Raw genomic sequence first — 13377 nt, 5'->3', positions numbered from 1 at the left:
AGGAGGTGAATCACCTCTACAAGGAAAACTACAAAATACTGTTAAAAGAAATCATAGATGACACAAACAAAGGAAACACATGCTGTGCTCATGGATGGGTAGAATGAATATTGTGAAAATGACCATATTGCCAAAAGCAATCTGCAATCCAATGCAATTCCCATCAACATACCACCATTATTCCTCACAGAACTAGAAAAAACAATCCTGACATTCATATGGAACCAAAAAAATAACCCACACAGTCAAAGCAAGACTAAGCAAAAAGAACAAATCTGGAGGCATCACATTACCCGACTTTAAACTATACTATAAGGACATAGTCACCAAAATAGCATGGTACTGGTATAAAAATAGGCACATAGACCAATGGAACAGAATAGAAAACCCAGAAATAAACCCAAATACTTATAGCCAACTGATCTTCGACAAAGCAAACAAAAACATAAAGTGGGGAAAGGACATCCTATTCAACAAATGATGTTGGGATAATTGGCAACCCACAAGTAGAAGCATGAAACTGGATCCTCATCTCTCACCTTATACAAAAATCAACTCAAGGTGAATAAAAGACTTAAATCTAAGCCCTGAAACCATAAAGAGTCTAGAAAAATAACATCAGAAAAACCCTTCTAGACATTGGCTTAGGCAAATACTTCATGACCAAGAACCCAAAAGTAAATGCAATGAAAACAAAGATAAATAAATGGGACTTAATTAAACTAAATGGCTTCTGCACAGCAAAAGAAATAATCAGCAGAATAAATAGACAACCCACAGAGCAGGAGAAAATCTTCACAATCTATATATCCAACAAAGGACTAATATCCAGAATCTACAAAGAACTGCAAGAAAAAAACAAACAGTCTCATCAAAAAGTGGGCTAAGGACATGAATAGACAGTTCTCAAAAGAAGATAGATACATGCCAACAAACATATGGAAAAATACTCATCATCACTAATTATCAGGGAAATGCAAATCAAAACCACAGTGTAATATCACTCTACTCTTGCAAGAATGACTATAATTAAAAAAAATCAAAAAATAATCGATGTTCACATGGATGCAGTGAAAAAGGAATACTTTTACACTGTTCGTGGGAATGTAAACTAGTACAACCATTATGGAAAACAGTGTAGAGATTCCTTAAAGAACTCAAAGTAGATCTACCATTTGAACCAGCAATCCCACTCCTGGGTATCTACCCAGAGGAAAAGAAATCATTATATGAAAAAGGTGGTTGCACACATATGTTTATAGCAGCACAATTCACAATTACAAAAATAGGGGACCAACCCAGTGCCCATCAATCAATGAGTTAATAAAGAAAAAGTATATACACACATACACACACACACACACACACACACTCACCATGGAATACTACCCAGCCATATAAAGGAATGAAATAATAGCATACAGAGCAACCTGGATGGAATTTGAGACTATTATTCTAAGTGAAGTAACTCAGGAATGCAAAACCAAACATCACATGTTCTCACTCACATGTGGGAGCTGAGCTATGATACACGAAAGCATAAGAATGATTCATCGGACTTTGGGGACACAGGGTAAAGGGTTGGGGGTGGTGACTGATAAAAGACTATACATTGGGTACCAGGAACACTGCTCGGGTGATGGGTGCACCAAAATCTCAGAAATCACTACTGAATAACTTATTCATGTAACCAAACACCCCTTGTTCCCCAAAAAATCTATGGAAATAAAAAAAATAAGTTATGTAGTTTCAAGTTTTATAACAGTATTATAACAAAAATAGCAGGGCCTCTACATAAAAAAAATTCTAAGCATAAATTAAGATGGGAAGTCTGCTGCTATGTTTTTCTGGGTTTGAAAAAAGTTGCTGAATGAGGAACATTGGCTTTGTTCTTGCAATCTCGTATGGCTATTCTTTGACTTTCTTTCACGTCAATGGAAAATATCTGTTAAAGCGTGGCATTGCTTCAGACTTCAACATAAAATCATCTTTCTGGAACAGGGACTCAGCTATTTTGTACACCAGAACCCCAGCAGAGGAGAGGGAAGCAAAACAGAGAGGCTCAGGTTAGTTTTGGGACAAGATCCATTTCCAAAGTCCCCAGCTTCCCTATCTTTGTCTCCCAGGTGAGGTTTAAGGATATTTACCTCTTCTATCTGGATCTCCTGCTCATACACCAATTTTCTGACCATGCTGGCCACAGACACCATCCACGTCAGCATCATTATCAGTGGAAAAAAGAAACCAACGTTGTTCAGGAATCTGTAAGGGGATAATTTAGTCAGCATCCGGAGGCAAGCAAAATGACTCTACTATTATTTTACATTTTTCTTTCAAGTTACAAAGCACTTTCAGGAGCGATGTCTCCTTTGGTCATTTCTACATGCCTGTGACTTAGGTAGGAGGGCCATGATTGGTGTGCTGATTTTGTAGGTGTGCAAATTCATGAAGGAACTCATGAAGGAGACACAACTGGTTCAAGGTCTCTCAGAGAGCCACAGCCCAACCACAATACTCTGTGACACTTGCCATAGGCAGAGAAGGTTGGAGCAAAGCAGGTCATTAATCCATGCCTACTATTTCCCCAAATTAGTTGGGACCATTATCTATCTTCAATTATTGATATTAATTGATCATAGATTATCATCTACAAAATACGTGAAAACTGGCAAACGAAAGTCTTCCTGTCTCTTTTCCCAACACTCACATTTCAACCCACTCTAACTGGGCTCCATTTCTAATATACACTTGAAATGACTCTTATCTAGGGCATCAGTGACAGTCATGCCTCAAAATCCAATGAGAATTTTCTAGTCATTTTCCTTCTTGAGTTCTCAGACATGTTTGATGACTTTGGTCATTCCCTTCTCCTCTCTTTCCTCTTTGCTTCCAGAACAACTCCCAGCTTTGCACCCACAGCTTGGCAACTTCTCTTTTACCTGCCTTTAAATGTAGGCATCCTTACCTCAAACTGGACCCTCTGTCTTCCCACCACATACTCTCTGAGCTCTAAATCCATGTAATAATTATTTATTCAACATTGAGACCAACCGCAGGTACACGCCATGTTACTGGGCTGGTGTTACACGAATGAGCCAAACAGTAAAAGGCCCTGCCATTAAGGATCTTTCATTCTAGTATGTTGGCAAGGTGAAAAGGGACATAATATAATCCAATAAACACAGATTGCTATGTTCTGTCCCTGCCAAAACTCATGTTGAAATTTAATTGCCCATGTAATGGTATTGAGAGGTGATGCAGCCTTAAGAGGTGTTTGGGTTGTGGGGTCTCCACACTAATGAATGGATTAACATAGTTCTCATGAGACAAGGTGAGTTCCCAGGGTACTGGATTAGTTCTTGAGAAAGCTGGCTGTTATGAAGCAAGTTTGCCTCTCATGTATGAAGCACACACCCTCTCCCCCTTAAACTTCCCGCCATGAGTTGAAGTGGCATGACGCCCTCAGCAGAAGCCGACCAGACAGGCTGCCTAATCTTGGACTTCCTGCCAGAATTATGAGCCAAATAAACTTATTTTCTTTACAGACTACCCAGTCTTGGGTATTCTGTGATAGCAACACAGAAAGGACTAAAACAGAGACGCATAATGTCAGGTAGTGATAAAGGCTATGAGGAAAAAAGAACCAGCTTAACCAAAAGTGAGAAGGAATGCTATTTCAGACAGGGTGATTAGCTGAGCTGACAGCGGAAAAAAATACTCAAGCAGAAAGCAGATGCAGTAAAGAAATGAGTCACACAGGTATCCGAAGGGAGACTGCTCCAGGCAAAGGAAAAAAAGGGCAAGGACCAGAGGTTGGAGCAAACAGAACACAGGTCAGGAGCAGCCAAGACCTTCATGCAACAGCAGCAGATGGGGTCAGAGCATGAGCAGAGGACAGATCATGCAAGGATCTTTCATGTCAAGGTAAGTTCTATATTTTATTCAGTGAACAAGAAAGTACATTGAAAAGACTTTAAAAGGAAGAGAAAGAGAGAAACAGAGAGGTAGCATAGTTAGGTGCACAGTGTTTTTAAAAAGACCACTAAGTGCCATGTAGACAATGGGGTGCAGGTGGGGAAGCCTGTGAAGCAAGGGGTCAGAAGGCTACAGCAGACTCAGCAGTCTAGATGAGAAACAAGGGGTCCCCAACAAAGACTGTGGCCCTGGAGACAGGAAAATGTCCAGATTGGACACTTGCCCTGCTGAAGTAGCCTCTCAGAGGTCCTCCAGAATTTCTCCTTCATAGCATTAATGACAGCATGGAGGATGTTCAAAAATTTTGATGTCTGCAAAATCTAAGCTCCTTAAGGAAGACCTCCCATTGTATCTCCTTGCTCTGGCAAGGGCCTGCCTCATAAAGGAAGCCAAACACTTATTAATAAATAGATGGATGTGTAACAAAGAAAAGGAAACTCACCTCTTTGTTTTTATTCACTTTTCTGCTTAAGGCAACTTTTACAAACTGTCAACTTGGCAGGTTATGTTTGAAAGTTAAATGTGTGCTGGGTGCGGTGGGTCATTCCTATAATTCCAGCACTTTGGGAGGTCGAGGCAGCTGGATCACCTGAGATCAGGAGTTCGAGACCAGCCTGGCCAATAAATGGTGAAACCATGTCTCTACTAAAAATACAAAAATTAGCCGGGTGTGATGGCGCATGCCTGTAATCCCAGATACTCAGAAGGCTGAGGCAGGAGAATCACTTGAACCTGGCAGGCAGAGGTTGCAGTGAGTTGAGAAGAAAGAAAGAGAGAGAGAGAGAGAAAGAAGGAAGGAAGGAAGGAAGGAAGGAAGGAAGGAAGGAAGGAAGGAAGGAAGGAAGGAAGGAAGGAAGGAAGGTTAAATATGGTTAACTTCTATGCTATACAATGACTGTTTGCAGAAGGCAGAGTCTTTTAGATTTCCAGTTTCGAGACTCTCTAGATTTTTTAAAAAGCATTTTTTGTAGTGCTCAGAGCAGGTAGCAGTCTATGAAGAGGAAGTGCCATAAACTCCATATACTTGTCTATCCAGCAAATGCCATTTGTTATCCCAAAGTAACACAATTTACCACAGACAGGAAGTTTAGATCACTTGTAAAGTTAAAGACAACTAATAATGAATGTATTTGGAGAGCTGAAGAAGTTTGTCTATTTGTTTGCGTACTTTTTTTTTCTTTCTTAATGGTAGTGGACTTGATGACTACTGAACTCTATTCTTGCAGCAACTTGAATCTTACAAAAGAGTCCATAAGTATCAAGCACAAGCATTATCTAAGATTCTTCTCTAAGTTGTTGATTCAGAAGTTACCTTAGGTCAGACTTCTGTACCATGTGTGCATCCTATTGATCCCTTAAAGCTTTGTAAAGGAGAAAGTCTTGAGAGGCTTGGAGATGGATCATCCTAGCTCTGAAGGTCTTGGAGCACCTACCTCAGATACAAGAGAGTACCCAGACACTGTACAGACATGTCAGACTGAGGTCATTTGGTAGAAACAGAATAGCATAAGAAATTGGAGATGACAGATTACAAAACATGGCTATGTAACCCAGCCAATTTCTTATATGCTCCTGAAAATTGGTCTAAAATCAAAAAGATAAGAAAAAAAAGACAAACATTCAATTTTTTATAAATGTTTAGAAGAGACATGAAGCAATTGAAATGGTGCTAAAAAAAATCAAGTTCATGTGAGAGTCACACAAAAATGTGAATAGGAAAGATTTCTGTAGCAAAACCCCACCTTCTGCAGATCTCAAAATGCACCATTGAAAATACATTTCTTGGTTGGATGCAGTGGCTCACTCTTGTAGCCCCAACACTTTGGGAGGCCAAGGCAGGCAGATCACTTGAGCCCAGGAGTTTGAGACAAGCCTGGGAAACATGGTTAAACTCTGCCTGTTCAAAAAAATTCAGAAATCAGCCAGATGTGGTGGTGCATGCCTGTGGTCCCAGCTACTTGGGAGGCTGAGGTGGGAAGATCACTTGAGCCCAGGAAATTTGAGGCTGCAGTGAGCCATGATTGTACCATCACACTCCAACCTGGGTGACAGAACAAGACCCTGTCTAAAAAAAAAAAAAAAAAAAAACACTTCTTAAAAGCAAACGGTGGCCAGGCACGGTGACTCAAGCCTGTAATCCCAGCACTTTGGGAGGCCGAGACGGGTGGATCACGAGGTCAGGAGATCGAGACCATCCTGGCTAACCCAGTGAAACCCCGTCTCTACTAAAAAATACAAAAAACTAGCCAGGCGAGGTGGCGGGCGCCTGTAGTCCCAGCCACTTGGGAGGCTAAGGCAGGAGAATGGCGTGAATCTGGGAGGCGGAGCTTGCAGTGAGCTGAGATCTGGCCACTGCACTCCAGCCTGGGCGACAGAGCGAGACTCCGTCTCAAAAAAAAAAGCAAACAGCACACTCTGAGAGGCAAAATATACAAAACAGATTATGTTAGGTGGGTGTCAAGTTGCATGATAAATTGGATAGCTTTGTCACTGTCTTGATCTTGTTACTCATTATTGGTCTTTTCAGGCTTTCTATTTCTTAATTGTTCAATCTTGATAGGTTGTATGTATCCAAGAATTTGTCCATTTCTTCTAGATTTTTCAATTTGTTGATGTATATTCATAATAGTCACTATTGATCCTTTGTATTTCTGTGGTATCAGTTATGATGTCTCCTTTTGTGCTTCCAATTTTATTCAATTTGAGTCTTCGCTCTTTCTTCTTAATCTAGCTAAAAATTTGTTGATTTTATCTTTAAAAAAAAAAAACACCTCTTTGAAACTATTAAAAGAGTAGAGACAACCTACAGAATGGGAGAAAATATTTGCAAACTATGCATCCAACAAATGTCTAATATCCACAGCTTATAAGGAACTTAAACAATTCAACAAACAAATACCCCAATAAAAGCAGGCAAAAGACAGGAGCAGGTGCTTCTCAAAAGACATACATGCAGCCAACAAACATGAAAAAAAATCCTCCCCATCAAAAATCACCAAAGACATGAAAATCAAAACCACAGTGAGATACCATCTCACACCAGTCAGAATAGCTATTATTAAAAAGTCAAAAATAGCGGGGGGTGCCCAAGATAGCCGAATAGGAACAGCTCCAGCCTCCAGCTCCCAGTGTGAGCGACACAGAATATGGGTGATTTCTGCATTTTCAACTGAGCTACCAGGTTCATCTCACTGGAGTGTGTCGGACAGTCGATGCTGGTCCGCGGGTGCAGCCCGAACAGCAAGAGCTGAGCAGGGTGAGGCATCGCCTCATCGGAGAAGCGCAAGGGGGAAGGGAATTTCTTTTCCTAACCAAGAGAAATTGAGACACACAACACCTGGAAAATTGGGTAACTCTCACCCTAATACTGAGCTTTACCAAGGGTCTTAGCAAACGGCACACCAGGAGATTATATCCCACACCTGGCCCAGAGGGTCCCACACCCACGGACCCTCCCTCATTTCTAGCACAGCAGTCTGAGATCTAACTGCAAGGTGGCAGTGAGGCTGGGGGAGGGGCGCCCGCCATTGCTGAGGCTTAAGTAGGTAAACAAAGCTGCCAGGAAGCTCGAATTGGGTGGAACCCACCACAGCTCAAGGAGGCCTGACTGTCTCTGTAGACTCCACCTCTGGGGACAGGGCATAGCTAAACAAAAAGCAACAGAAACCTCTGCAGACATAAAAGTCCCTCTCTGACAGCTTTGAAGAGAGCAGTGGTTCTCCCAGCATGGAAGTTGAGATCTGAGAATGGACAGACTGCCTGCTCAAGTGGGTCCCTGACCCCTGAGTAACCTAACTGGGAGACATCCCCCACTAGGTGCAGACAGACACCTCACACCTCACGTGGCTGGGTACACCCCTGAGATGAAGCTTCCAGAGCAAGAATCAGACAGCAACACTCGCTGTTCAGCAATATTCTATCATCTGCAGCCTCTGCTGCTGATACCCAGGCAAATAGAGTCTGGAATGGACCTCAAGCAAACCCCAGCAGACCTGCAGCTGAGGGTCCTGAGTGTTAGAGGGAAAACTAACAAACAGAAAAGACACCCACACCAAAACTCATCAGTACGTCACCATCATCAAAGACCAAAGGCAGATAAAACCACAAAGATGGGGAAAAAGCAGTGCAGAAAAGCTGGAAATTCAAAACATCAGAGCGCATCTCCCCCTCCAAAGGAATGCGGCTCATCGCCAGCAACGGAAAAAACCTGGATGGAGAATGACTTTGACGAGTTGAGAGAAGAAGGCTTCAGTCAATCAAACTTCTCAGAGCTAAAGGAAGAACTACGTAACCAGCGCAAACAAACTAAAAACCTTGAAAAAAGAATGGATGAATGGATAACTAGAATAACCAATGCAGAGAAGACCTTAAAAGAACTGATACAGATGAAAACCATGACACAAGAACTATGTGACAAATGCAAAAGCTTCAGTAACTGACTCAATCATCTGGAAGAAAGAGTATCAGTGATTGAAGATCAAATGAATGAAATGAAGTGAGAAGAGACGTGTAGAGAAAAAAGAGTAAAAAGAAATGAACAAAGCCTCCAAGAAATATGGGATTATGGGAAAAGACCAAATCTACGTCTGGTTGGTGTGCCTGAGAGTGATGGGGAAAATGGAATCAAGTTGGAAAACACTCTCCAGGATATCATCCAGGAGAACTTCCCCAACCTAGTAAGGCAGGCCAACATTCAAATTCAGGAAATACAGAGAACACCACAAAGATACTCCTTGAGAAGAGCAACTCCAAGACACATAATTGTCAGATTCACCAAAGTTGAAATGAAGGAAAACATGTTAAGGGCAGCCAGAGAGAAAGGTCGGGTTACACACAAAGGGAAGCCCATCAGACTAACAGCAGATCTCTCAACAGAAACTCTACAATCCAGAAGAGAGTGGGGGCCAATATTCAACATTCTTAAAGAAATGAATTTTCAACCCAGAATTTCATATCCAGCCAAACTAAGTTTCACAAGTGAAGGAGAAATAAAATCCTTTACAGACAAGTAAATGCTGAGAGATTTTGTCACCACCAGGCCTGCCCTAAAAGAGATCCTGAAGAAAGCACTAAAGATGGAAAGGAACAACTGATACTAGCCATTGCAAAAACATGCCAAAATGTAAAGGCCATCGATGCTAGGAAGAAACTGCATCAACTAACGAGCAAAATAACCAGCTAATGTGATAATGACAGGATCAAGTTCACACATAACAATATTAACCTTAAATGTAAATGGACTAGATGGTCCAACTAAAAGACACAGACTGACAAATTGGATAAACAGTCAAGACCCGTCGGTTTGCTGTATTCAGGAGACCCATCTCACATGCAGGGACACACATAGGCTCAAAACAAAGGGATGGAGGAAGATCTACCAAGCAAATGGAAAACAAAAAAAAAGCAAGGGTTGCAATCCTAGTCTCTGATAAAACAGACTTTAAACCATCAAAGATCAAAAGAAGGCCATTACATAATGGTAAAGGGATCAATTCAACAGGAAGAGCTAACTATCCTAAATATATATGCACCCAATACAGGAGCACCCAGATTCATAAAGCAAGTCCTTAGAGACTTACAAAGAGACTTAGACTCCCATACAATAATAATGGGAGAATTTAACACCACACTGTCAACATTAGACAGATCAACGAGACAGAAAGTTAACAAGGATATCCAGGAATTGAACTTAACTCTGCATCAAGCAGACCTAATAGACATCTACAGAACTCTCCACCCCAAATCAACAGAATATGCATTCTTCTCAGCACCACATCACACTTATTCCCAAACTGACCACATAGTTGGAAGTAAAGCACTCCTCAGCAGATGTAAAAGAACAGAAATTATAACACATTGTCTCTCAGACCACAGTGCAATCAAACTAGAACTCAGGACTAAGAAACTCAATCAAAACTGCTCAACTACATGGAAACTGAACAACCTGCTTCTGAATGACTACTGGGTACATAATGAAATGAAGGCAGAAATAAAGATGTTCCTTGAAACCAATGAGAGCAAAGATACAATATACCAGAATCTCTGGGACACATTTAAAGCAGTGTGTAGAGGGAAATTTACAGCACTAAATGCCCACAAGAGAAAGCTGGAAAGATCTAAAATTGACACTCTAACATCACAATTAAAAGAACTGGAGAAGCAAGGGCAAACACATTCAAAAGCTAGCAGAAGGCAAGAAATAACTAAGATCAGAGCAGAACTGAAGGAGATAGAGACACAAAAAACCCTCCAAAAAATCATTGAATCCAGGAGTTGGTTTTTTGAAAAGATCAACAAAATTGACAGACCACTAGCAAGACTAATAAAGAAGAAAAGAGAGAAGAATCAAATAGATACAATAAAAAATGATAAAGGGGATATCACCACGGACCCCACAGAGATACAAACTATCATCAGAGAATACTATAAACACCTCTACGCAAATAAACTAGAAAATCTAGAAGAAATGGATGATTTCCTGGACACTCACACTCTTCCAAGACTAAACCAGGAAGAAGTTGAATCCCTGAATAGACCAATAGTAGGCTCTGAAATTGAGGCAATAATTAGTAGCCTACCAACCAAAAAAAGTCCAGGACCAGATGGATTCACAGCTGAATTCTACCAGAGGTACAAGGAGGAGCTGGTACCATTCCTTCTGAAACTATTCCAATCAATTGAAAAAGAGGGAATCCTCCCTAACTCATTTTATGAGGCCAACATCATCCTGATACCAAAGCCTGGCAGAGATACAACAAAAAAAGAAAATTTTAGACCAATATCCCTGATGAACATCGATGCAAAAATCCTCAATAAAATACTGACAAACCGGATTCAGCAGCACATCAAAAAGCTTATCCACCATGATCAAGTGGGCTTCATCCCTGGGATGCAAGGCTGGTTCAACATTCGCAAATCAATAAATGTAATCCAGCATACAAACAGAACCAAAGACAAGAACCACATGATTATCTCAATAGATGCAGAAAAGGCTTTTGAGAAAATTCAACAGCCCTTCATGCTAAAAACGCTCAATAAATTCGGTATTGATGGAACATACCTCAAAATAATAAGAGCTATTTATGACAAACCCACAGCCAATATCATACTGAACGGGCAAAAACTGGAAAAATTCCCTTTGAAAACTGGCACAAGACAGGGATGCCCTCTCTCACCGCTCCTATTCAACATAGTGTTGGAAGTTCTGGCTAGGGCAATCAGGCAAGAGAAAGAAATAAAGGGTAACCAGTTAGGAAAAGAAGAAGTCAAATTGTCCCTGTTTGCAGATGACATGATTGTATATTTAGAAAACCCCATTGTCTCAGCCCAAAATCTCCTTAAGCTGATAAGCAACTTCAGCAAAGTCTCAGGATACAAAGTTAATGTGCAAAAATAACAAGCATTCTTATACACCAGTAACAGACAAACAGAGAGCCAAATCATGAATGAACTTCCATTCACAATTGCTTCAAAGAGAATAAAATACCTAGGAATCCAACTTACAAGGGATGTAAAGGACCTCTTCAAGGGGAACTACAAACCACTGCTCAGTGAAATAAAAGAGGACACTAACAAATGGAAGAACATACCATGCTCATGGATAGGAAGAATCAATATCGTGAAAATCGCCATACTGCCCAAGGTTATTTATAGATTCAATGCCATCCCCATCAAGCTACCAATGAGTTTCTTCACAGAATTGGAAAAAACGGCTTTAAAGTTCACATGGAACCAAAAAAGAGCCTGCATTGCCAAGACAATCCTAAGTCAAAAGAACAAACCTGGAGGCATCACGCTACCTGACTTCAAACTACACTACAAGGCTACAGTAACCAAAACAGCATGGTACTGGTACCAAAACAGAGATATAGACCAATGGAACAGAACAGAGTCCTCAGAAATAATACCGCACATCTACAGCCATCTGATCTTTGACAAACCTGAGAGAAACAAGAAATGGGGAAAGGATTCCCTATTTAATAAATGGTTCTGGGAAAATTGGCTAGCCATAAGTAGAAAGCTGAAACTGGATCCTTTCCTTACTCCTTATATGAAAATTAATTCAAGATGGATTAGAGACTTAAATTTAGACCTAATACCATAAAAACCCTAGAAGAAAACCTAGGTAATACCATTCAGGACATAGGCATGGGCAAGGACTTCATGTCTAAAACACCAAAAGCAACAGCAGCAAAAGCCAAAATTGACAAATGGGATCTAATTAAACTATAGAGCTTCTGCACAGCAAAAGAAACTACCATCAGAGTGAACAGGCAACCTACAGAATGGGAGAAAATTTTTGCAATCTACTCATCTGACAAAAGGCTAATATCCAGAATCTACAAAGAACTCAAACAAATTTACAAGAAGAAAACAAACAACCCCATCAAAAAGTGGGCAAAGGATATGAACAGACATTTCTCAAAAGAAGACATTCATACAGCCAACAGACACATGAAAAAATGCTCATCATCACTGGCCATCAGAGAAATACAAATCAAAACCACAATGAGATACCATCTCACACCAGTTAGAATGGCAGTCATTAAAAAATCAGGAAACAACAGGTGCTGGAGAGGACATGGAGAAATAGGAACACTTTTACACTGTTGTTGGGACTGTAAACTAGTTCAATCATTGTATAAAACACTGTGGCGATTCCTCAAGGATCTAGAAATACCATTTGACCCAGCCATCCCATTACTGGGTATATACCCAAAGGATCATAAATCTATACTGCTATAAAGACACATGCACACATATGTTTATTGCAGCACTATTCACATAGCAAAGACTTGGAATCAACCCAAATGTCCATCAGTGACAGACTGGATTAAGAAAATGTGGCACATATACACCATGGAATACTATGCAGCCATAAAAAGCAATGAGTTCGTGTCCTTTGTAGGGACATGGATGCAGCTGGAAACCATCATTCTCAGCAAACTATAGCAAGAACAGAAAACCAAACACTGCATGTTCTCACTCATAGGTGGGAATTGAACAATGAGAACACTTGGACACAGGAAGGGAAACATCACACACCGGGGCCTATTATGGGGAGGGGGGGGAGGAATAGCATTAGGAGATATACCTAATGTAAATGACGAGTTAATGGGCACAGCACACCAACATGGCACATGTATACATATGTGACAACCCTGCATGTTGTGTACATGTACCCTAGAACTTCAAGTATAATAATAATAAAAAAAAAAAAGTCAAAATAATGGATGCTGGCCAGGCTATGAAGAAAAGGGAATACTTATACAGTGTTGATGGTGTTGATGGGAATGTAAACGCGTTCAGCCGCTGTAGAAAGCAGTCTGGAGATTTCTCAAATAAAACAGAGCTACCATTCAAACCAGCAATCCCATTAGTGGGTATACATCCAAAAGAAAA

General features: G+C 40.6%; 1 protein-coding gene across 1 annotated transcript in view; it reads right to left on the bottom strand.

Moving 5' to 3' along the window:
* ABCA13 (ATP binding cassette subfamily A member 13) overlaps positions 1 to 13377 on the bottom strand; it is a 514497-nt gene that overhangs the window by 291380 nt on the left and 209740 nt on the right. The window contains 1 exon segment of the mRNA XM_023226480.1: positions 2148 to 2262. Coding sequence (XP_023082248.1) covers positions 2148 to 2262 — 115 coding nt within the window.

Source organism: Piliocolobus tephrosceles, chromosome 8, assembly GCF_002776525.5.
Source record: "Piliocolobus tephrosceles isolate RC106 chromosome 8, ASM277652v3, whole genome shotgun sequence".
Lineage (NCBI taxonomy): Eukaryota > Metazoa > Chordata > Mammalia > Primates > Cercopithecidae > Piliocolobus > Piliocolobus tephrosceles.
This window is presented reverse-complemented; position numbering and strand designations above follow the sequence as displayed.